The sequence below is a fragment of the Microcebus murinus genome, chromosome 6, assembly GCF_040939455.1.
Source record: "Microcebus murinus isolate Inina chromosome 6, M.murinus_Inina_mat1.0, whole genome shotgun sequence".
Lineage (NCBI taxonomy): Eukaryota > Metazoa > Chordata > Mammalia > Primates > Cheirogaleidae > Microcebus > Microcebus murinus.
In genome coordinates, this window is record NC_134109.1 from 25,082,922 (window position 1) to 25,108,581 (window position 25,660).

At 52.7% G+C, this 25,660-nt stretch overlaps 1 protein-coding gene across 4 annotated transcripts in view; it reads right to left on the bottom strand.

Moving 5' to 3' along the window:
- The window catches only part of TMEM63C (transmembrane protein 63C), a 124,763-nt gene that overhangs the window by 40,347 nt on the left and 58,756 nt on the right, over positions 1–25,660 (bottom strand). For 2 of the 4 annotated variants that reach the window (XM_012742843.3, XM_012742849.3), the window contains exons 2-3: positions 16,080–16,228; positions 1,153–1,214 (exon numbers count right to left, since the gene is read on the bottom strand). Coding sequence is in view for 1 of the 4 variants with exons in the window: in XM_076003836.1 (XP_075859951.1) it covers positions 16,080–16,228 (149 nt within the window). In the remaining 3 variants the exon portion in view is untranslated. The remainder of the gene's footprint in view (positions 1–1,152; positions 1,215–16,079; positions 16,229–25,660) is intronic. The other 2 variants (XM_076003836.1, XM_012742860.3) reach the window with 1 other exon arrangement.

The window sequence follows — 25,660 nt, forward strand, 5'->3', positions numbered from 1 at the left end:
GAGATGCAGGAGGGATTGCGGCCATGGGAGTGAGTGGCCAAGGAACTGGGAGGCCAGAGTGTCGGAAGGGTCCTCTCTGTGGCCATGTGGATACTGACGTGGACAAGAATGAAGACAGGAAAAGTCCTGGGAGAGGGCTAGGCGGGAAGTGGGGAGTGGCCTGGGGAGTCCTCCATGGCTAGCAGAAACACGCAGAGAAGTCCAGGCTGGGAGCTCTAGGGGGAGGGAGGAAGAAGGGTCTGGAAGTTGCAAAAAGGAGCAAGAAAAACACCTCTCCAGCCCCAGGCCAGTGGTGTCAGGGAGAAACAGAAACCACCCCCCACCCCCAGGGAAGGAGGAAGGGAGGCCAGCCACAGTCTCAGGTTTCAGCCCCCCAGGGGAAGGTGAGGAAGGTGAGGAACTGGGAGTATTTCTGGGCATTCTGGGTTCTATGACAACATTCGCTTGCTAGGTGACCTTCAGCAAGGTACTCAAGGTCTCTATGCCTCACTTTACTCATCTGTAAAATGGGGATGGCAGTGGCTGTTAAGAGGAGTGAGTGACTTAAGATTTCTCAGTCTTGTAGAATGATGCCTAGAAATATAAAATATCTGTAAAACGAAGAGTGGACGTAGAGCTCCAGGGGCAGAGTGGAAGGGTCTCAGGAGCTGGGGAGGGCTGGGAGATGGGGATGGAGAAGGGACCTGGGGTGATGGACTGAAGCGCAGGAGATGGGAGGTGGCCTGGGGGTCTGGGGCTCCGAGGGCATAATGAGATTAGTCCTGGAAAAGGAGGGGGAACAGACACTTCTCACCCGCCTAGCCTCTAGATTAGCATCTAACAGGACCAGGGAGTCTCTGGCCTTTCTGTTTCCCTGCTTTCTGCTCCTGGTTTTCTTGTCCCTGCCCCAGGTGGCTGATTAACTCATTCGCTAGCATGTGTAGCCAAATGGAAAGCCACAATAGTGTACAATGAATACAGTGCACTTGAGCAGTGAGCCTTCTGCCAGAGCAGCAGAGCAGCAGCAAATGGCATTTCCAGGCTCTCCTGGTGGAAGGAGTGGGCATCAGAGCGATCTCAGGCCATCGGGGGTGGCCGTGCTAAGGAAGCCCGCAGTGCAAGGTGCAGGAAGGCGAACCTGCAGGTGGGGAGCCCTGGGAAGACGTTTCCTACCTGGTCAATTCTCCAGTAAGGGTCCAAGTCAGGCCTGGAGGCTCCGCTCAGCTACAGGGTTGCTGTGAAGGAACAGATGTGGTGGAGAGATCACAAGACTTGGACCCCCTCTGGCAGTATCATCCCTCAGGGCCCCTCTGTCATCTTTATCTCACATGCATGTCCTTTATCGGATGTGTGTTTTACAAATGGCTTCTCACAGTCTGTTGCTTCTCTTTATTTTCTTGATGGCATCTTTTGAAGCACAAAAGTCGTGAACTTTGACAAAGTGACCACCAAGCTTAGATGTGAATGGGGTGCAGGAGTGAGCGCCGTGTGGTGGGTTTGCGTGGGCAGGGGACAACCATACTGGCAAAGCCCCAGAGTGGAGACTGAGCACAGCATTTTGAGGAAGTGAAAATGAGCAGTAGTGGCTAGGGCGTAGGACGGATCACTGGTTCGTTCATTCATTCATTCATTCTTTCAACAAGAATCCTTGAGTATCTACTCTTCCCAGGCCCCGTAGACCCTGGAGGTATAGACCTGAGGTCCTTTTCAGGGAGTCAACAGCCTTTGGGATTGGGAGAGAGAATTGCTGTTGGGAAGCCTGGCCCGGGCAGCTGTTCTGCCCGGGAGGAGCCCTAGCTGCAGGGTCCCGGCCTCTGTGGTTGGAGTGGGGGGATTCCATCCAGCAGGTTGGTCAGGCACAGGCCTTCAGCTCAGCCTGGCTGCCCGGCCTGCAGGGCAGGTGAGGGAGGAAAAGAGAGGAGAAGAGATCCTCACCCTCTCCCACCCCACCACCCTCCCCAGCTTTCTCAGGCAACAGGATAGGCAGTACCGAGGGAGGCTGTTGCCTGGAAACCTAGATCAGCACCAAGCCTTTTCTCTGCATCCCTTCACCATCTCCGGACTTTAATCCTTTCTGGAGGGAGACTAACTCTTGGATGTGAAGGAGAGGCAGAAAGCCCCGATTTTGGCTTTTTGAAGACCAAAGCATCGGCACCGGCAAGGATGAAGCTTGCAATCCCAGGGTGCTAAAGGAACAGCCAGCAGGGACACCAACCCACCTAGCCTGGTGCAAGGGGGCATCAGGGAACTCGTCTCTTTGGACATCAGTTTTGCAGCAGAGGACAAAGAAGCTATTTGGGGGTAATGGGAAGAATTGGGCTCTCTGAAGCCACTGTCTGGACTTAAATCCCAGGTCTACCTTTGCTAGCTGTTTGTCACCAGGGACAGTGACATCACCTCTCCGAGCCTCAGTTCCCGTATCTGGAAAATAGGGTGAAAACTGTTTTGCCTCACAGGGTTATTGCAAAGGTAAAGTTAAGAGAATTCACACAATGTTGGAGAAACATTAGCCAGTGCCATCATCCCCATCGTCACTGGCTTACTGGTGAGATAGGGGTGACAGACCCAGACTGGAAGTCCCTGGGGCTCCTTCCTTCCACCTTCTGTTCTGGGACAAGCAAAAGGAGGGATATGAGGATGGGAAGGACTTGCCACTATCCCTCAAACTGCAGCAGTAGGTGGCGGTGGCCTCTGTCCTTCCTGCACATGAAAAGCAAATGTCAGCCTTGCTTTGGGGGCCGAAGAGGGGCAGCGAGAGATGACGTGAACCCTGGCTGGTGGGTGAGTCAGGGCTCTCAGGCCCCCGCTAACTGCATGTCTTACCTGGTGGGAGAGTGTGGCCTTCCTCCCATCCCACTGCCCCCATCTCGGCTTCCCATGCCAAACGCTGGAGGCGCAGCAGTTCTAGGTGTGGGAAAGTTTTCCCTGGCAACTGGGCAAAGACTTCAAAAGGAACTAGCTTTGTCTTTCTGACTCCCCCAGCCCACTGCTCACTCTCAGGCTTCCAGACCGAGCCTGGTTTCATCTACTGCTGCCCTAACTGGCAGGCCAGCACCTTGCTCCCCACTTCTCCTTCCAGATGAACATCTCAAGGCCAGCTCTTCTGTATGGGGATCCCAAATATCAGAGCGGACCCCAGAGTCAGGATGATCCAGGAGGCCCTAGGGAGGAGCCAATTTTATCCATAGCTAACATTTACGGAGCACTTAGCATTCCTTAATTATTTCCTATTTAAGTACTCGCTCATTTAATACTCATGACTACGTTGGGGTACTAGAATCATCCCTAGATGACAGAGAAAATTAAGGCCCAGGGAGGGTAAGCAATGTGTCCAAGGTCACGGCGCTGGTAAGTGGTAGAGCTGGCCCTCAAACCCAGGCAGCTTGTAACCTTTTGCTTTTCTGCCTCCTGGGCTCCCGACCGTGCTGGGCTGGCCATGCTGGGCAGGGGCCAGAGGAAGGGATGACCTTGCTCAAGCCCTATTCCGGGGACAGGAGCTCTCCCGACCTTTCAGGGCAATGCTGTGGACAGCTCAGGGGCTGAGCCAGGATCCAGGCTGGCTCTGGCAGCCCCCAGCCTGCATTTCCCAGCACCGCCCAGGGCCCTGTCTGCCCCACCAGCCCCGTGAGTTCTCAGGAATGGTCCACGGGGCCTGTATTTTGGTTTGGATGAGAGAATCACTGTAGCCACAAGCCATGTCCTAGGAAAAGATACTGTGGATGGGGCACCAGGCCCCGCCTCCCCAACCCTTCCCCCAGAGTGCACAAAGCTCCTGTCCTTCTGAGACTCTTTAACAATTCATCACCTCTTTGTTAACAACAGGAGAGATTCTCTCCCATGGTTCTGGAGTTAAACAAACAAACTGGAGTTCCTGGCCAGGGGTGCCCCTCCCACCTCCCCTTCTCCTCTAGGATTTCTCACTGTTGGGGGGCCAGGTCCTCTTTGGAGGAGAGGAAGAAAGGAAAGGGTGTCACTGGAATGAAGAGTTCTGGTTCATGTCCCTCCTCACCTGCCATGTCAGCTGGACACGGATCTTTCCCGAAGTATCTGTAAGCCCTTCTTGCTCTAAATTGGTTTGCTCAACTTTGCCTATCAATAAACTGAGTCTCTGGCAGACAAAGAGCCTATGGCTGGGGAAAGTGGTGGATTTGGGATGAGAACTAGAGTTTTTGGCTCCCCATTCAGTGCTCTCAGGGACCCCTCAGCCTGGGAGGTGGGCACTGGAATCACCTGGAAGGGGTTTAGTAGGTCCAGATACTCACACTCCACCCCACACATTAAGAATGAAAATCTCCAGTTTATTCCTGTGTGCAGCCAAGACAGAGAACACCAGCTGAAGATGTGCAGGGTTATTTGCATCTAGATAGGGAGCTCTTGAAGACCCCAAAAGTTTCCTGACTCTCAGGAGGACAAAGAGTTTTGAGGATACAGGATGGTTGTTCAAGGCCCACTAAATCATGTCACGGTGGGACAGCTCTTGGGACTGCCCTTATATTCTCCTCCCATGTGACCTCCCCTCGCCCTCCCATCTCGTCCCGAGTCTGTGGAGAGTTAGCAGAAGATCTGCAGGGGCCACACCACCTGTTCACTGGGGTCTCGAGGGTCTGGCATTTCTCCTGTTACCCCAGAAGCCTCTGTCCTGTCCCACGACTTTGTCTCAGAGCTGCTTGCCCCACCCCTGCAGAGCTCGGGCCACTTCCCCCTGGGCTAAGCAGAAGACTTAGTCTCATCAACATTTACAGCCCCCAGGCCCAGCTCATATCCTGCCCCCTAGAGTCATCTTTCAGATGACCAGCCCTGTCTATACCTGTTCTTACTCTCTTTACACAGCTGGCCTTGCAGCCACTGCCTGGGACTAGCCTCTCATTTTCCCATGCACATAAGCAGCCAGTTCCCCTGAAAAGCTATGGGCTCTTTGATAGCCAGGGCCATGTCTTTTTCTTATACTTTCCATGATTCTCCTGCAAAGACCATCACAAGACCATCACGCAGTAGGCCTTGATGAAAGACAGATGGTCCTTTACCCAGAGCCACATTTGGGGGTAGGAAAGAATAAAATATGTGTGATTTGCATACATTTGCATAGTGTGCAGGGAGGACTTGAGTGCTGAATTTTTGCCTCCACATAGCACATCATAGGCTACCAAGTCTCCCTCCCAAGTGACAGCATGGAGTAGAGGGAACAGATCATTGTGGGTCAGGAGACTGGGTGTGGATCTGGCTCTATTGTTTATTCGCTGCTACTTAACATCTTGCTGTTCAGTCTTCTCTCCCACAAAATGAATATCATCCTGTCTGTCTTGCCCACACCAGAGTGGCTACGAGTGTTAATTAAAAGAGACGGTGCATGAAGACATTTTTTGTAAACTGTGAATGCCACAAATGCTAATTGTTGTTTCTGCTATCCTCTGCCTAGGTTGGGGTCAGCCTTCCCTCAGAAGCCCCTCCAGTCTCTCCCCAGTCACCCCTGAAGCCTCAGCATGGGGTGAGTGGGCTGGAGTTCCACCTTGCCATTGGGGACACTCTGCAAGCTGGGTAGCAGCTATAAGGCGGCCAGCAGCAGGGGCCAGCAGCGGGGGCCAGCAGGATGCTCAGCACCATGGACAGCACCACGTGCCGCTGGACCATGCTGAGCTAAGCACTTCTGCTGCTTCTCTCTGCCAGGGATGGCGGGCAGGACCGGGCAGGACCAGGCAGCGCTCACTGGTGCCCCGGCCCATAACAAGATTAAGAACAACAGCTAACATTGAGTGAGTTCTATGTGCAGGCACTTGCCAAGTCTCTTCATGTGTCTTCCGGGTTAACAAACCGGGTGTGTGGGCCGGGGATGACGGCCCCCTGCATCCATTCCCGCCTGTTTCTAGCATGCCTTCCTTCCTATACTGCAGAAGCTGGAACACTAAAAAGTACATTCTCAACACTCCCTTGCAGCTGGGGTTCTGGGTACAGGTGAGAGCCCATCCATTCGAGCACTGGGGATAGAGTTGTAAGTCAGAAGGGAGGAGGAGGCCATCCTCCTGATGCTCAGGCTGCGTTCTGCTGACAAGCCAAGGGGAGGGCAGGGGAGGAAGGCGTTCTCTGCAGCAGACTCAGTGCCCAGTCTCTGGCTCAGGGCAGGGGCCGGGGGTACACCAGGGGCAATTGAGGCAAAGGCTGCAGGGGTCTCCTGATCCCCGGATTGCAGGGGAGGAGACGTGAACTCAGGCTCCAGTAATGGCCCTGAAACCAATGACAGTGGGTGAGGAATGATTTGTCCAGTGGGACAGCTCTGCTCTGTCCTGAAGACCCAGATTCTAAGTCTTACAGTGATTTTGAAAGCATGTAATTCCCCGTATTAAATCCGGTTTTTCTTAAGATGCTTAGAGTGGTTTTTGTTTCCTGTACAAAGACCAGATGGGTTCTATGATTACCCCAGGCCCAGAGAAGTTAAGAGACTTGCCGGAGCAGGGAGCAAGTGAAGCTGGGGTCTGAGACAGAGTGTGGGAGGGGTAGGGCGACTCCATAGTCCCCTCCTAATCTCTTTGCTGTGTGCCACCCTCAAGGCAGATGACAAACAAAATCCCAACACACATGAATGAAGCCCCCAGGCTCAAGACAGAGGTTAACGGAGAAAAGGAGATGCTGGCAGGCACACTGGAACCAAGACCCAGGTGTGGCGGTCAGGTAGGGCCCCGGTGGCCTCCCCACCACAGCCCACACAGGGTAAGTGGTGGCCAGTCCCCCTGCCACACGTCATTACCTCCTTTGCACCCCACCTGCAATCAATCAGCGGAAGATGGTGGCCACTGAGGCCCCTATGGTTTGGGGGGTGGTCTGAACCTAGACTCCTATGGGGAGGGGAACAAAAGAGAAACAGGAGCCTCCTGGGGGTGGGAGGGCCCCGAAATGGACCTGGCCTCTGGACTGTCTCCACGGTGCCTGCCTGAGGGCCCGGTGTGCCCTTTGTCCCAGGTTAGGCAGTGTGTTTACAGTCATTATCTCACCTGAGCCCCCAGCAGCCCTGTCAGGGCAGAGGTGAGGACTGTCCCCGTTTTCCAAATGAGGACACTGAGGCCCAGGGGGGGTGAGTAGCCTGCCCAGGGTCGCACAGCTGGCAGCGGTGCGGCAGGGGTAGGGTTCGGAGTCTGAGCTCTCCGTTCCTGGCCGGTTCCAGGGCGGAGGCTGGGTGGCTGGGGGCGCGCTTGGCTCCTGGAGCCCCACATTCTCACCTCCCCAGCTCCCTGTGAGAGGTCTCAGCTCCAGCAGATGGACGGCTCCTTGTCCCTCGGAGGTGTTGGCCTTCTCTGCCCCCACAGTAAGAATGCTCCATTGTCAAGGCCCTGCTCAACTCTGCCTCCTCCAGGTAGCCTTCCTGGAGCACCCCCAGGTCTCAGTGCTCACCCTCCCTCAACTCCTATAGCTCTCTCTCTTTCCTGAGTTCTCTACTAGGTGCTAAAGGAAGCGCAATGTGTCCTCTCCTGGCCAAGCTCATTCTAGAAGGGGAGTGACAACACGCAGCGTGAGGAGGGCTTCTGCAGCAGCAGAGCTCACAGACACGCAGCACTGGACCTGACGTGGGGTGTTCAGGGAGGCTTCCTGCACAAGGCTGTGACGGAACCAGCCAGAAGGGCCTTCTATCGCTCTCCTTAACTTGGCCAACAAGGCCTGCCACATGTGGTCCTGCCCAGCGCTCTAGCTTCACTTTGCTGAACTGCCTCCATTTCCATCTCCAGATCCCTAGGTCTTTCCCTCAATTCCTGGAGCATGCGGCCTTCCCCCTGGCCACAGGGCCTTTGCATATGCCAGTCCCACTGTCTGGAAGGGTCACCTCTCCCACTAGTTGGCTGATTCTCCCCCAAGTTAATCTCAGCTCTTCCTTAGGGAAGAGCTCCAGGCCGGGTCCAGCCCCCTACAACCTGCCTGGGAGCCTCTCAGGAGGCAGACATAGTGGAGCATCTAAATATGGCTCCCTAGAGCTAGACTTTCTGGGTTCAAATCCTGCCTCTGCTAGTTGCTAGCTCCATGTCTTTGGGCAAGTTTCCTAAGCTCCCTGTGCCTCAGTTTCCTTATCTGTAAAATGGAGGTGTTAATAGCATCTACCTTATTGGGTAGAGGTGAGGATGAAGTGGGCCAGCTCACGTGAAACATTTAGAGCAGTGCCCGGCACATAGCAAGGTTCAGTGATGTATTACCTTTCTCCGTAGGACCTAGTGCATTTGCTGCTGTTTATGGGATGACACAGCAAATGGCTGACTCCCCTGTGAAGGGCAAGCTCCTTGACAACAGAGCCCATGGCCGCGTTTACTGATTATTTTCTCTGCTGTGCTGGGGAGGGCTGAGTGCTTTACAAACATTTGCTGAAGAAGGGGAAGACTGGCAGTGGGGCTTGGGTGGGGCTCACTTGGCCCCGTGATCTAAAACCCAGAGTGTTTTGGCTGGAGGCATCTTAACAAATCCTCTAGCCTAAGCCCTTCCTTCCGCAGATGGGCAAAGGAGCTGCTGGCTAAGGTCTCCCTGCCTTCTAGTCCGCTCATCTCCCCTTGGGGCTTTGCTCCAAGCACTACTGACGGAGGACGGTGAAATCTCACACTGAGGCAACAACAGTTTCTGTCTTGATTTAGAAAAAAAAAATGGGACACATCTCATATCTGAGTGTTGTGAAGCAAATTCATTCACCACAACTGGGTGCAGCCAAGGCTCCAGTTCAACCCTGAGTTATTGCTGTAATTCTCGTCTCCGTGGTAACAAGTCCCCGCTAAGCCTTCAGCCAGCAAGACTGGGCAACGGTTCAGCTTGTCATCGGCAGGGCCCCCGGGCTACGATGCCAGCAGTGTGGTTCCCTCCCCAGCCTCTTTTCCTGACTGACTCCTCTGCAGGAGTAGGGGGGAGGAAGGCAGGGAGGGGAGGGAGGGGAGGGGAAGAGATCCCAAGGATGCAGCAGTGGCAGAGGCCCTGATCCCAGAGTCAGCCCCTGCTAGAGCCAGGATGAAGGCCGCCAGCAGAGAGGTGCCCGCCAGCAGGAGCAAACGGCCGAGACGCTGTTAGGGGCCATCCACCTACCTGCTTTTGCTGCCAGGACAGGCTCTGGTCAACCAAAGCCCTGCAGCTGGGAGGCTGAGCCCCAGATCCACTCAGCCCCAACCAGCCGTTGAGGAGTCATTCATGTCCAGGTAGCGCCAGCCTGACCTGGGCGCCTGCTCCCTGCCAGCACTGAGCTAGGCATTGGGAGGCAAAGATCAGCGACATCAGGCCCTGCCCTCAGGGAGCGTGCAGGCAGGTGGGAAAGGGGCAGTCAGAACAAAGAGCAACAGGTGTGCTGCCAAGTGCAAACAGCAGGATGCAGACAGCACATGGAGAACACTACCTCCTGGCCATGCGCCTGCCTGTGTCTCCATTTTCTCTGGAAGAATGCACTGTTGCCTTCTGGAAGGGGAATGAGGTGGCGACAGAAGCAAGGTAAGGAAGACTTCCTTTCAGTATATTCTCTTTACTGGTTTTTGAATTTCATACTATATGCATATCTGACCGCTTCAAACCAATCAAGACAACAAAAGCAGAATGAAAAGCAGCACCAAGTGGTAAGTACTGCAGTGAGGGCGTGAACTATTTAGTGCTGGGAGCCCCGGGAGGGGGAGTGGACAGCTCTGCCACCGAGGGACCCTCCTCTCCTCTCAGGAGCTCAAGAGTCCTCCTCTGCAAGGGGCGTGCATGTGCCTGCCTGCCTATCCGTCTGCATCTGTGCATTTTGGGATATGAGATCTACTGGGTGGAACAGTGTCCCTCCAAAGCACGTCTATCTGGGACCACAGAATGTGACCTTGTTTGGAAACAGGGTCTTTGCAGATGTAATTATTTAAAACGAGGTTATATGAGATTAGAGTGGCACCTAAATCCAAGGACTGGTGTCCTTCTAAGAACGCCATGTGAGGACGGAGGCACAAATGGAGTGACGGGGCTGCAAGCCAAGGAATGCTGAGAACTGCCAGCAACCAGCAGACACTGGGAGAAGCAGGGAAGGATCTTCCCTAGAGCCTGCAGAGGGAGGGTGGCCTGCCTTGTGGACACCTTGATTTCAGACTTCTGGCCTCCATAACTCTAAGAGAAAACATTTCTGTTGTTTTAAGCAATCCAATTTGTGGCACTTTGTCATAGCAGCCCTAGGAAATCTAATACCGTGACTCTGTGCATTTGTGTTTCTGCATTTTGAGGTAGGAGTCAGCATGTATGTGTGTGTGTGTGTGTGTGTGTGTGTGTGTGTGTGTGTGTGTGTGTGTCTGTATGTTTTGGTGGGCATTTGGGTGTGCTTTGGAGCGTGTCTGTGACTATCACCTGGGTTTTGGATACTCGTGTGTGTTCTGGGTTGCATGCACGTTTATGCATTCGTGTGCATGTTGAGCTGTGTCTGTCTGTGCATCTCTGTGTCATAGTGTGTGTGTGAGCCTGTGTGCGTGTTGCCACCCATCTCTAGGGCCTCCCGCAGCACTGTCATTCCAGAAGTAAGTCTGCCCTGGGGCCCTGCAGGGGGTGCCCTCTAGGGGGTGTGGCCAAGGGCACAGGGATGAAGTAGACTCAAGGCCAGGTTGGAGCAATGTCTTCCCTGGTGCGGGCCACCTCAGAAAAGGGAGGGGAACCTCGGGTGTCTGCAGGGTGAGTGTCCCCACTGCACCTGTCTTGTCAGCCAAATGGTCTCAAGCTCAAGAGTTCAGGGCCAGCAAAGCCGTGTTCTGGGGCCCAGCCTAAGGGCTTTCTTGGAAACCTTACAGCAGAGTGGCGACCACTCAGAGAGACCCTCCCTCCTCTCCTCTTTGGGGCTACTTTATGAGAAAATGAATGAGCCACTTTGAAACATTAGAGTGATGGATCTCAACCTGCGGCAGGTGAGCCACACCTGCAGGGCCGGTTAAACCACAGATCGCTGGGCCCCGCCCCAGTAGCAGGGTTGGGTTGGGCCTGAGAATTTGCGAGTCTAACAAGGTCCTGGGTGACGCCAATGGCGCTGGACCGGGACCACAGTCTGAGAATCACTGTGCTGGACAACATAACAGGAGGTGGAGGTTCCTCTTCAGCCCCCTGATCCAACCCCCAGATCTCGGTGTGGGCAGCCTGGCCTTTTAGGAAAGGCCCTGGAAAAGTCAACTGGCAGGCGCGATCGGGCTCTTTCAGTCTCACTGTCTCCTCCAGCTGCCTACTGTCGCTCACTAAATCATTTATTCAGCAAATTGTGGTCCAGACTCTGTTCCCTGCACTCAAGGTGACTACAGTCTAGCAGGTACACAGACCCCTTAAGAGACCATGACAAGACTGCACAGGTGCGCTCTGGAGGCCAGTCGCAGAGGTGCTGGGAGCACAGAGGAGAAGTACTTGCCTCCGCCCTGGACAATCCAGAAAGGCTGCCTGGAGGAGGTGCTAGCCGAGGCCACTCTTAAGAGATGGAAAGTACTAGCCCACATTAATTGAGTGCTTAGTAACTGCCAGGCATTGTGCTAAAACTTTGGAAGCATGAGCACTTTCAGCCCTTGCACCCCTAAGATGGGGACTATCACTGAATGAGGTTTGCGCCTAGACGGCTGCCTCAAGCTGCCACATTCCCAGCCTGAGGGCACACGGGTGCCCTACCACATAGAACACAGGGACAGGACATTCCGGGAGGAGAGCATGGCATGCACAACAGCAGAGTGGGCGACGGGGAGAGGGGGCAGGACAAGGAGTGGGCCCAGACGGCGTTCAGGCTTTCCCAGGGGGAGTTCAGGTCCCCAGAAGGATGTGCAACACCCCAGGGGCAGCCGATATAGAGAGAGGCCAGGTTGCAGCCCGGCTTCGGGCTCTGGCCCCATCTGTCTAAATAGGGCAGGAGCCACACTGGCGGCCTCGCGGGCTCTCTGAGCACAGCTGCCCCAGCGATGGGCGGGAGCCAGATGGCAGGGGCTGCAGGGCTGCCTCACGTGGCCTGGGCAGGCGCAGAGAGCCCCGAACAGGAGGGGACTGAGAATCACTGCTCCCCTGGTGGGTGTTCTCTGTTCGCTGATTTGCTTGGGACGAAGTTAGCCTCGGGAGAGGCTGAGCCGAGGGGCGATGGCTGGCACAACCTCCATGGCTTACACACCTTAGCCCCAGACAATCTCCGTGTGGCTCTGGGGGTGGCTGGCCTCCTCAACTACAGCACCAGGCCCCCAGGCCAGGGGTACCCTCCTTCTGACCTTGTTCCTGCCCCTTGGGTGGGGGCTTAGGAAAGCCACTCTGATCCAGGCTGAATAAGGACTTGAATAGCAACCTGAATCCAGAGGGCGCAACCAGAGACAATGAGCTGCAGCAAGGGAGATTCTAGTTAGACACACGGCAGCACTGGCCTGGGATGCTGAGGGGAGTAGTAGCTATTTCTGGGGAGGAAGAGAGACCCCTCCTGTGTCTACGACAGCCTGTCTGGAAAAAGCATGGTGGGGATTCCTCCCTCCCCTTCCTTTGTTAGCTCCTCTGTCATCTCCCACATTTTAACTTCCTCTCTCCTGTCCTGCTCACCTTCCACTCCCGTCTCCATTGTCCCAGTGTCACTCAGGGCCTCTGAGCTTGGACACAATTCAGCCAATGTTTGCTGGGCCCTACACCTGCTGGAGGGCGCTGCCAGCCAGGCGGACAGACCAGACGGGTAAGCCTGTGCCCAAACCCACGGCAGAGTAGGGTCGGGTGACAAGAAACATACAAGCCAAAGCTCTGGGGCTCAGAGACCACAGCCCCAGGGGGCAGGGAAGGCTTCAGAGAGGTGACATTTGGAGGAGGGTGAGTGGCATTTCTAGGCTGGCAGAAACCAGTGGGGATGAGGAGAGGGAGCAAATGAGTGGGGAAGGGAAGCAGAGACTGGAATATTCCAGAAATGGCAAGCAGACTGGCGTGGCTCCACAGATGGGGTGAGAAGGGTCTGGTGAGATAACAAGCAAGTTGGAGCCAGCCCAAGAGGCCCCGAGTCTCAGGATGAATGATTTGCACTGAACCAAGCAGGCAGCATCCAAGGCTTCAGAGGAAGGGCATGCCTTATCCGGGCTGGGACTAGAGTTCTAGATTTTGCTCCTGTCCTAGGATGTTAGGAAAGGCACCTGGCCTTGATTTTGAACCTCCAGGCCACTCTCTGAATTCCTCAGGGGAGCAAACAACTGTGTGACTCAAATGTCACCTTTTCAGTAAGGTCTTCCCTGATGGCCTTATTTAATCACCCAGCTCCCCTGGCGTTCCCAAGTCCCCTTCACTTCTCTGGGTTTTCCCCCATTGCATATATCTCCTTCTAACACACTTCGTCCATAGTTCATGTGGTTTCTCGTCTGTCCCCACCCCCTGTTAGAATGGAGGCCCCGTGAGGGCAGGGTCCAGGTCTGTTTTGCTTGCCACTGCCGAGCACAGCGCCTAGAATGCCAACAAACTCCTCCATTTGTTGAAGGAACAGAGAAAATATCACCCCATAGGGACCAGCATGGTCTGTCCGGTCTGCTCCCTCCTTGTCACTTCACTCCTGGCTTCCTGGGTGCCTCGGAGTGGAAAAGTCTCAGAGAGCCAGACAGAGCGGGGCGGCTGCCCCCCGCACCTCCCCCTCTCGCCAGGAGGCTGCCTACGTGCCCACCCCACGTGTGCAGGGGCTCTGGGCATTTTGTTTCATTTTGGCCTCGCACCAAGCCTGTGCGGTGGGTGTTATCCTTCCCATCGTACAGATGGGAAAATAGAGAAGTTCATTGGCATGGCCAAGCTTTCCCTGCCGCATAAGGAGCCCAGTTTTCTACGCTGTTCTGTTCTACTCCCTGCCAGTGCTCGTTCCTCCATAGCTTGCGGCCTCTCTTCCGGCAGAGAGTCGGCCGAGGTGCCGGACGTGAAGCCTGCTGAGTTCTCCGGCCAACGCGCCAGGTCATGGGCACTCTCTGCTGGCCTCGGCCTTCCCACCTGAGCTGTGGGGGGGCTGGCCACCTCCCCGTGATGAAGGAGGACAACGACATCACATCTGCTGCCTGGCCTGAACTCAGCAGAGAGTACACGTTATGACTGTGGTCACTGCCCGTTCTGGGCAATGGCCAGGTGTCCTGTCTTCACTCTGATGTGTACCAGGGCCGGAGTCCAAAACAGGGCTCACTGCGTTTGCAGACCCAGTGGATCCAAGGGAAACCATACTTCGCTCTGTGTGCAGATCCAGCGCCCTGTATCCAGGTCTGCTCACAGCCAAGCTGTGGTCAGGGAGGCAGGAGAGCCTGGACCGAACCCCCAAGCCCCCAGGTGTGGGGCCGTAGGTGGCTGTACTTCCATTCCTTAGGGACTTAGTTCACCCTCCTTGGGGGTGGGAACCCTCTCTCTCAACAGACACTGCTGAGTCCTTATGATGTGCAAGGTAAGCAATATCTTGTTTCTGCCTTCGAGGCCCTTCGAGGGCAGGTTAGAGCACAGTCATTAAATAGGCAATGGGACCCATGGATGATCATAGAGTAGGGGAGTGAGCTGACTGAGCTGTGCTTTTCGGAGGTTAATCAGGCAGCAGAGTTTAGTTGGGCGGGAACAGACTTTTGCAATGGTCAAAGCTAATATGCAAAGCACTTACGGGGGCTAGGTGTTATTTCAAGCACTTTGCAGATGCTAACTTATTTCAGGGTTCTTCACAGTAACCCTAGGGTACTGTTGTTGTCCTCGTTTTATAGGTGAAGAGACGAAAGTACACAGAGATGACAAGGCTAGCAGGTGGTCACGCTGCGACGTGAGCCCTTCTGGCTCCAGAGCCTGAGCTCGTAACCGTTCCGTGCTGCCTGTCACGCGAGTCTAGCCTGGAGGAACTGGGGCCTGGCGCAGGGCTGAGGCACCGGGCATGCCCCAGGGACAGTGAAATGCTGCCTGTGGCGAAGGTTCCCTACCCCAAGGGCTCTCCCAGGAAAGGACCAGGAAACCACAGGGAGATGCGAGCATCAAGCGCTTCGCTCTGCCCGGGGAAGAGCTATATCCGAGATCGCTTCCACCCAGAACGGCAGCCATTGCAGCAGCGTTCTTGGCCAACGGCCCGTGCAGGATATGTTCTTTCATGTAAGAGGGATTTTAGACACTCTCAAACAGAGAAATCTCATCTCAGTTATAGCTTCCTCTGGAAAGCTTCCTGGACCATCTGATCCAGCGGTCCCTAACTAACCTTTCTGGCAACAGGGACTGGTTTCAGGGCAGAAAATGTTTCCGAGGACTGGGGAGGGGGTGGGAATGGAGCGGAGGGCAGGGAGGGGTGCGGGGCTTAGGCTGTGGTGCTCGGCCTGGTTCCTAACAGGCCTTGGCCCGGGGTTTGGGGACCGTAGATCTAACCCTCTCTCAAGGATTGATTTATTTATTAACTTATTTGCCTTCTTAAATAGGGAAGAAAGCCTCACTTAGATGCCGACCTGGCTTGAACACCTTCTGGCTTGGGCTGTCTGGTCACTGCCAATGTCGCTTCTGCGGAGGCGGAGGAGTGGCTGGAGCTAACCAAAGGGACAGGGGCCCGGGCAGAGGCTGCGCCGAGGGGCAGGGAGGAAGCGGCTGGACCTAGGCAGGGCTGTGACGCCAAAGGGCTGCCCGGTGTTATTTTGACAAGATTACACCTGGTCCCTCTGAGATGTTCGGCCACTACATCTGAGACTATGCTATTGACACAAGTAATGCTCGAGAAGTACCAGGAGGTTGTGGTCGGATTACACCACTAAGATCCCTCGGCTCTAACGGTGCACGAGGATACCGTCCGTCTTAATCCTTTCATGAGGACAAACTGGTGTCAAGGGTTAGGGAACTCTCAGAAGAGCCCTGTCTGGGTGGGTTCTGGGCCTGCCCCAGACCAGGGTCCGCTGGGCAGAAGCCACTCAGGGGACCCCCGGCTTGAAGCCCAGTCCAGGGCATTTCTAAGGGGAAGAGGGCACCCTCTGACCAAGCCAGACGGTCTTCTGCCCCACTCCCAGGTCGCAGGAGTAGGGTCGCCTGGGACAGAGACCTTTGGAGAGGGGACTAGGGGGTTCCTGCCCCTTCCTGTCAGGTTGTGGACTCAGGAGGGCTTAGGGAGGGCTGGCGTGGTCACGTTTCCCAGGCTTGAGGTAGGAGCTGGCACTCAGGCCTCGCGCTGATGGGTGGGGGCGACGCAGGGCGCCTACCTGGACCAGCAGGTGCGGTTTGGGGCCTGAGCCTCGGCGCTGTTCCTGGGCTTCCCTTCCTCTTGATCAGGCCCCAGGAAAAGGTGCTTCCGAGTGCCCAGCTGTGTCCCCGCTCTGTTCCTGACCACGAGGGTGGCTCCTCCAAGGCTCTGTGGCACAGGGACAACAGAACCCTCTCAGTGCAAGTGGGCGTGGATCCCAGTCCCTCCTGGCCTCCTTGCAGCTCCTCCCCACGCCCAAGCAGGCCAGGCCCTTCCCAGGTCCAACGCGCTTGTCGGCATCTTCCAACAGGGCCTGTCTCAGGAGCTCGGAGGGGTGACGGCTACTCCAGATGCATCCCCGCCCCCCAGCCTGCCCCACCTCCAAATCTAGGCCAACGAGTGCCCTCCCCTTGGGGTGGGTGAGCTGGGGAGCTACCATTCATCCCAGCCAAGCAAGGGCTGGGCTCGGGGGGCTGGAGCACTGCATTGGGAGTCCCAGCCAGTCTAAGCACCAGCTCCATCACTTGCCCCCTGGTAAGCTGGAGCTCCCCACTTTCCTTTGCCAGTGTGGGGGACATCAGCCTAGATGCAGGACAATACAGGAGGCCACAGGGGGTCATCACCTACTTCAGAATCATCTGAAGGTGGAGGTTGCTAAAATGCAGGTTAAGGGCCCTACCATGGCCACTGAATCTGAATCTCCAGGAAGGTCCCCGGGAACCTGCATTTTAACAAGCTCCCCACATGCATGCTCATGAAGTCAGACTCAGCAGACTGCATGCTGGGAAAGGGCGGACAAGTCCAAGGATGAAGATTTTATAGTATGCACAAAGGGGTCACAGGCCCCTTTCCTGAAAGCAGTGTCATAGGAGCCTGGTCTCTGCAGACAGAGCAGCCAGGGAGCCCCGCGAAGCTTGCAAAACCTCTCTGTTTCATTTTCCTCACGGACAAAGTGAAGATCGGAGATGATCTCTTGGGCCCTTCCAGACTTAAAATTGTGAATGCAAGAACAGGTAAACCCACTGAGAAATGGATTTAAAAAGAAAGTTCAGGGCGAGGCATTTTAACTACATAATTGTTTTCTTCTTAAACAGTCTTTTTAAATTCTGAAAATAACGTGCATATAGAAAAACTTCAAGCCATTCAAAATAATGCACAATAAGGCCAGGTGTGGTGGTCCACGCCTGTAATCCTAGAACTCTGGGAGGCTAAGGCGGGAGCATACTTTGGGCTCAGGAGTTTGAGATCAGCCTGAACAAGAGCGAGACCCCCGTCTCTACTGAAAATAGAAAAATTAGCCTGGCATGGTGGCGCATGCCTGCAGTCCCAGCTACTCAGAAGGCTGAGGCAGTAGGATCGCTTGAGCCCAGGAGTCTGAGGTTGCTGTGAGCTAGGCTGACACCATAGCACTCTACTCAAGGCAAAAGAGTGAGACTCTGTCTCAAAAAAAAAAAAAAAAAAAATACACAATGCAAGTGAAATCTAGTGTGGATGTCCCTGCCATCTCAGACCTCTGCCCTACTCACAAACATAAACATTGTCAAGATTCCTGTTTAGGTTTTGTACAAGAATTTTTCCAAAATATGGACAAATATACACCTATGCCTGCATCTTTATTTAAAACCCAACCAGGAACATATTCCCAGTGCTTATCGTTGTTTTGTTAACTAATATATATCACACATCTATGCAGACCAACACAGACAGTTCCCTCCATTCTTTTAACAGCTCACAGTGTTCCACTGAACCAATGCACTATAAATTATGTAAATCTGTCCTTGTTGATGAATATTTAGGTTATTTCCACAGTTTTGCTGCATAAACAAAGCTGCAGTGAATATCTCTGATAAATCCCTAGGTCGACGGTGATGTGGATCTAAAATTCTGGCAGATATTGCCAAATTGCCCCCCAATGACTGTGAACCAACCGGTTTGCACTGCCCAGCAATGCGCGCGGGTGCCTGTTTCTCTCCACGCTCAATACCACCATGCACTGTCAGATTTTTAAACTTTGCCAATGAGTTGAAAAATGGCATCTTCTTTCAGTTTGTAATTTTCTAATTGTCAGAAAGGGCAGGCATATTTTCATGTTTATTCATCGACTGGCCTTTGCATTTATTTTTCTGTGAACTATGCACTTTTAGTTTATCTTACTGATTTTTAAGAAGTTTTTCTAAATTAAAGCAATTAGCTTTTTGTCATGCATATTGTGAATCGTCAGTCAGCTTTTTTTTACTTTATGGCATCTTTTGCTTACAGACATTTCAGATTTTTCTGCAGTTGAACATTATCAGTCTTCTCCTATATGGCTTCTGGGGTTTTGGACTTGCTTAAAAAGCTTTTCCCATTTGAGAAGCATAAAAATATCTGCCCATATTTTCCACTTGTATTGTTAGTGTTTTCTTTTTTAAAAAAAATATCTTTGCCGCATCTAGAATTTATTTTGGTGTAAGGATTGTGGTAGGGCCCGGATTTATTTTATTTTCCTCAAGGGGCCAGACAGTTGTCCTAAAGTCATGGTTGAATAATCCTGCTCCCCTCCCCAGCCGCCTCCCCTAAGTTCAAAATCCCAATTTAACTATGCAGTAGGGTGGATACAAAGAGCATAAACTCAGAGTCAAGTGTCTGGTTCAAATCCCAGCTCAACAGGATCTAGGATAAGTTACCTACCCTTCCTGTGCCTCAGTTTCCTCACCTGCAAATGGGAACAACGATAACTCCCCTGCATAGAGTTATTGTGAAGATTAAATGAGTTATTACAGGCAAAAGGTGTGGAAAGATGCAACTATATGCTGTACACAAGAGGCTCGCCTTAGATGTTAAGGCACCTGTGGGTTGAAAGTGAAAGGGTGGAAAAAGATATTTCATGCAAATGGTAACAAGAAAGCAGGGATGGCTATATTTATATCAGTCAAAAAATGCCACAAGAATAAAGCAACACATTATATAATGATAAAGGGCCAATCCCAGTAAGATATGACAATCACAAATGTATATGCACCTGGCCAAGCACCCAAATATATGAAACAAATATGGGCAGAACTCAAGGGAGAAATAGACAGCAACACAATAACAGTTCCTGAAGACATTTCAATACTCCACTTTCCATAATGGATAGAGCCACCAGGCAGAAGATCAATGAGGAAACAGAGGGCCTGAACAACACTGTAGACCAATTGGACCTAACTGCCATATGCAAATCATTCCAGCCAACAGCAGCAAGTACACATTCTTCTCTAGAGCACAGGGAACATTCTCCAAGATAGATCACGTGTTAGGCTACAGGTAAAGAGTGTAGAACAGTGCCCACACACGGGAACTACCACATGTTGGCGATTACTGTCATTAACACTGCATATTAAACGTGCTTTTGATCTGTGAGCCAGTTCCATCCTTTGACAAATATCTACCACCATGCATCAGGCCCCGTTCCAAGTACCAAGGGCCCAGGAGTGAATAGCACTAACAGGAGCTGCACCGCCGCCTCCGGTTAGACTTAGTTCTAGTTATCTTTAGCACTTTTGCTGATATTTTAGATGCTGTCTTCCATTATATTTTCAAAGAGGCTAATGGTGGCTGTGCACAGGGGCTCATGCCTAGCACTGTAATCCTAGCACTCTGGGAGACCAAGATGAGAAGATTGTTTGAGCTCAGGAGTTCAAGACCAGCCTGAGCAAGAACAAGACCCTATCTGTACTAAAAACAGAAAAATTAGCTGGGCATGGTGGTGCACACCTGTAGTCCCAGCTACTCGAGAGGCTGAGGCAGGAGGATCAGTTGAACCCAGGAGTTTGAGGTTGCAGTGATCTATGAAGACTCCACTGCATTCTACTCCAGGCGACAGAGCAAGGGTCTGTCACAAAATAAAAAGGGGGGAGGAGCTAATATTTATATATAGAAAAGCTAATCAGTTTTGTTTCTAATATTTATTACCAGTCATCTTAATATATTCTTTTATTATTTCTAATACTTATTTCAGTTGACAATCTTGTTCTTTTTTCTCCAGGTGGTCAATCTTATTATCTGCAGTTTTAACAGATTTGCCTCTTTTAGATTTTCAAAATTTGTATTGGCTTGTACTTCTAGAACAGCGGTAAAGAATTAGAGTAATGATGTTCATTCTTTCCTTGTATGTGTTTCCGTCTGTAAACCCACATGCATACACACAATCATATTAAGCATCATCCCTCTATTCTTATTTTAAAAGAGTTAAAATCAGGGACACGTGTTGAATTTTAGGGATTTTAGCACTTACAGAGTTGCTTATATGATTTTTTTCATTTCTTTTGAACTGTAAGTTTATTCAATTATATTAACAGTTTTTCTAATATTGAATCTGTATTTCTGGAATATAGCCATCTTGTTTGTGATATATTCATTTTTTTTTACATATGCTGGGTGATTTTATTTATTGTTATTTAATTTATGAATTTTACACCAATGTTCAAACATAAGATTTTTTAGTAATTTTTCTTTTTTTGTTTGGTATCAATGTTTCTTTTTCTCAAGTTTGGTATCAATGTTGTGCTGGTTTCATAGAATAATTTGGAATCTTTCCTTGTCTGTGTTCTGGTATAGTTGGTGCAGTTTAAATAACATTGGAATTATCTATTCTGTGCAGGTTTGATAGAAATCAGAAGCTGTCTAAACCTGGGTTTTTTTGTTTTTTTAAGAGAAGAATTGTATTAAAACTCAGTTTCTTCCACGATTATGGGTCTGTTGTGGTTTTCCAGTTCTTCTGGGGTCCAACTGATGATTTATATTTTCGCAGAAAATGATCAGTTTTAGCTGGTTTTCAACTCAATTTGCATATGGTCCAATACAACATCCTCTAAGAATGCTTTCTATTTTCTCTGTGTCAGTGGCTATTTCTCCATTTTAATGTTTAATTTTATATATTTGCCTCATTCCCTCCCCAACCCCTGTTAGAGTATCTAGTCTTACAAAAAAAATGTCATCAAATGACACAGGCTTTTTTTGCAAAAAAGCAAAACCCATTTCTGGGTCGTAACAGGTGCTGGTAAACACAAGTCACTCAACAAACATTTCAGAAGTGCAAAGAGGCTACCCACATACTTCCTGGCCTTGAACACCCCGAACCTCTTTTTCCCAGCTTCCCCACCCTGTTAAACTCACCAACCCCCACTTCCTTCCACACCTGGCTGTCACCTCCTGCCACCTCCTCTCGGACCCTCCTCCAATTTCCCAGGGAGAAGTCGGTGCCATTCCTCACACATCCCAGATTATCATTTTTTTTTAACATTTTGAAACATTCATTTAAACCCAAAAAGGCAGAAGAATAAAACCAACTGAATCAACAAATGTTAACAGTCTGCCATTTTTGCTTCAGCTCTTCCTAGTTAAACAGAATGTTCCGGACAAGTTAGCAGCCCCTCCTTTTCCCCTGTCAGCCTCGGCTCCTTCTCTCCCCAAAGGCACCGCAGGCAGAACTTGGCAGGTATTGCAACAGAAGTCAATAAACCCACAAATCACAGCCAGGACTGCTCTGTGATTTTTATGAAGATTAAATTTTCACTAATGGTATTATTCTGCAATTTCCTTTTTTTGCAACACTGTTTTTGAGATTTATTCATGTTAATAGAGAATGTATATGTGTGTATGTATGTACATACAGATGAGATTTGTTAAGGTATAATTTATATAAAATTCCCCACTTATACATAGTTTGCTGTGTAATATCACAGTGCTAGTCATTATCATTGCAGATATTGAGGTTGAAACCTCTTTTTTTGCATTTCAAGCATTGCTGCCCTAGATACCCTAGGAAGTGTCTGCTTGTGCGCACATATGGGTTTTTCCAGGTAATCATACACCTAGACGTGAAGCTGTTGGTCATAAAGCGTGTACACTTTCAGCTTCACTAGCACTTGCCAGAATGTCCCCTGGAGCTCTGTCCTGCCGTAATTACAGAATATTCTTATTCTTCTCAAGCTCTTACCATGTCTACCTGCGCCCTCCCCCTGAATTACCGCAGGACATGTGTGTGACCGGCACTCAATGAAGCAATGAGCTCACTGTCTAGCAGAAGAGACAGACTCAATGTGATAAGGGCACAAAGGCTCCTGAGACCTCCTCTGGCTGAGATCCAGGGAGGGCTTCACGGAGGAGGTGGCATCTGAGTTGGGCTTCGAAGGACTGGGAGACTGAACAGATGAGGGTGGGGCTGCCGACAAGAACCACCTGGGTGGGAGGAGCAGGTGGGTGGGACAGACCAAAGCAATGCCTGATGTGCCAGAGCGACAGTTCTCAGCCAAGTTGGGGTGCAGGGGGCAGGAAGCCGGGCACGTGTATTTTGTGAACACTGCAAGGTGATCGGACACATGCCCCGTCCCCACGCATGAAGAGCCCCTGAGTGAAAGCGTAGTGCGTGGGAAGGGAGCCTTCCCAGGAAAGGCAGTTTGAGCTTAATTTTTTTTTTTTTTTAAGGCTGGTCAAGTGAAGCAGTGTGGGCTTAATTTAAGATGAGTCTTCAATGTCAGAGCTGGGCTCAGAGACTGGGATGCCAGCGCCGGGAGTAAGGCCTGGCTCAGAAAGCCTGCTCAGCCCCCCTCTTCCCCTCCTCTGTCTCTGGGAAACATCAGGGCTGCCCTGGCCTGGGTTTCCTCCCCAGACCCTCAGGGGAGCACTGGGATGGGAGTTCCTTCTGCTCTTCCACTTCCCAGGTCTGCAGCCCAGGCCAGGCCTCTTGTCCCCTCCGCCTGGCTGCTCCAGGCAGGGCAAGCTGCGCGTGCCCGGGACAGGGCCCCAGGAGCCCTTCCACGGATCGTGGGGCTGGGCCTGGCTGTGCTGAGTCCCCTTCCTCTGCTTCTTTCTGCTCAACCCCTCCGAACGTGGCAATCCTATCCTTCTGTGCTCCCTGCTCCCCTGACAGGCGCTGTCCTTCAGCAGAGCCCAGCTCTGGGCACCCTGCCGAGTGCCGGGGAAGGGGTGAAACGCACAACCTTCACTTCCAAGTCCTTTTGCCTTAAGCAACTTCAGCAAAACCACCAGCTGCAGCAGCGGGAACTTGGGACGTGTCCACTGTGCTTGTGCAGACAGCTCACAGATGACACCCCGGACCCAGGCCGGCCACGGCCCCCTCGTGGGTTCTGTGGCTTCTGTGTGTGCGGGGTTGTGGCTCTCACACCCTCTGAGCCTCAGCTTTCTCATCTATCCAGTGGGCCACTCGCACCTGCTCTCCCTGCTCCCAAGATGCAGAGAGAATTAAAAGTAATGACAAAGATGGGAGGGCACTCAGCGGCTCCGGGGTCTCGGGCCAGCTCACTGTGCTGGCTGTGGTTCTTCTGGTGCCTGGCAAGGTCTCCCCAAGCCGGGCCTCGTTTACAGGCCTGGGCATGTGAGGCCCTAGCCCTGGAGGGGTCCCCAGTCCAGCAACAGCCTGGTCCTTGTCCTGAAAGACACTCCGCCCCTCCCACACACTCCCCTGCACACCTCTCTGCTTTGGAGATCCCCCTATGCCAGGTCTGCAGGGATATGGAGCCTTTTTGAAAGGAATGGATTCAGTCCCAGCAGCGCCTGGAGCAGTCGACATGGTTGGTCAGCCATTGTTGGGCACTGTTTGGTGCCACCAAAGTGTGGCCAACCATCCCAGAGATCCCTGGACAGCAGCCACTCAGCAGGCAAAGGGGCAAGCAAATGGCAGGAACGGGACTCAGAGTCACCAAGAAACACCTCCTCCTATTCGTCTCCTAGGCGCCTCAAGCAAGTGCAGTGAGCAGGCAGTGGCACAGGTGGGCAGCCAGCCCCCAAGTGCCCCCAGGCAGCAGGTCTGAGTAGGATGGTCCTCTGCGCTCCCACGTCCCCATCGAAGCAAAGCTGATCTCTCTATAGAGCCCTGGTGAGTGTCCTGTGCCCTCCCAGTGTTTGGAGCCTGTGGCCAAATTATTACCACTCGGGTGCCCCGAGGCAATGAGGCTGAAACATCAAACACCCAACAAACAGCTGTATCCTGCTCGCTGGTATCTCCAAAGACCTAAGAGTCCCTTTCTCTTTCACCAAGACCCCTCAGCCTGAGGCCAGTGTCCCCCTGGTTGGGCAGGATTCTAAGAAGACTCAGCCAGAGAGAGGAGGAGGCTCCTGTCTCCAGGACCTTCCTTGGCCAGGCCACTCAGTGACGGGGAGGGACAGCCTGGTTTCCCCTGAAAGCTGGCCTGGCCTGTCTGCCTCTGATCCTCTGAGGACACCAGAGGCCCTAACTCGGCAGGAACGAAGTCCTGTAGGCACGGGCCTGGGCCAGAGCTCCCCCGCCCCCAGCCCGGCTCTTCCCTGTCATCTCGTGGGTGCCCGTGTAAAACAGGAGAGTGAAAGGTGGGAGAAATGGACAGTGGGAGCCCAGGGCCTGTGGGTCCTAGTCCTGGTTTTCTAAGCAGGTCCATGCTTCACTTTCCCTTTGGGGAATGTTACTAATGACCAGGAGGAGACAGGAGGTGACAATGGGGCAGCCCCTCCCCCCTCGCCCTCCTTCTGCACGTCTCAGCAGCAGCCCCAGGGGTGCTGGCAAGGAACACAGCAGCTCGGGTGCATATCCTGCCCTAGAAACACAGAACGTGGAGTTCTGGCTGCAGGTTGCTCTTCTTAAGAGCCCCCCTCAGTTGGCCCAGAGCAATCCAGACAGATCTAGAACGGGGGCCCATCACACTTCAAGAGCTGCCCACATCCCATCTCAGCTCCTCCTGTCATGCTACTTTGCATGGGTTGCACCAGCCAACTCATGGGCAGGAATGTGGAGTTCCATTTACACCACCCATGCTGATGTGTGAGTAAGCTGCAAAAACCACTGCTCCCCCTGAGAGGGAAGAGGAGAGAGCACCAGGGCCCCACCTCAGGCAAGACAGGGCACTAAAAGCTGCTGATCTCCCTGGAAGCTGAGCACTTTCGTTACAGCCTTTCCCAGTGCGAGCCGGCCGGTGGCCCGAACACCATGTGGGTTCCTGCGAACTGGACACTCTGCAAAGAGCTCCCAGCATTTTACATCCATTATCTTTACGGTTCTTCCACCAGCCACTTCCCAAGAAGAGCCAGAGTAGAGAGTCCGTGGGGTTCGAGAGTACGTGGGGAAGACACAGGCCTGGCAGGAAGGTCCACTATGCCACTAGACACCAGCATGTCATGGGCGTGAAAATCCTGTTAAATATGTTAAATATCACAGGCAGCTGGGGATGGGGAAGAGAGAGCCCCTCAAGGGCCAAAACACAATGTGAAGTGGGTTGGGGAGGGCCAGCCTGCCTTCTAAGCCTAGAATAGTGCCCTAGCCACAAAGAGAGAGGGTGTCCTCCGAACAGGGAATGGCCACATTTCCCCTATCGAGGCAGGAAACAGATGGCTTCGATCTGGACCAGAGTCTCCAGGAATAACACTTCCCATCTGTAATAAACACTTGGCAAGTTTCCAAAGCCCTCCCACCCATCTGGAGGTGTTTTCATGCCCAGCTGTCAGGTAGGGAAACTGAGGGCAGAGTGCCAGCCAATAGGGCTCTTGGTCCAGAACCAGGCCCTCTGGTCTGGCTCTCCTCCCATGACCCAGGGGGCCTCTCCAAGGCCTGACCCTGCCTGTGCTAGCCGGGAGGGACACATGCCACCA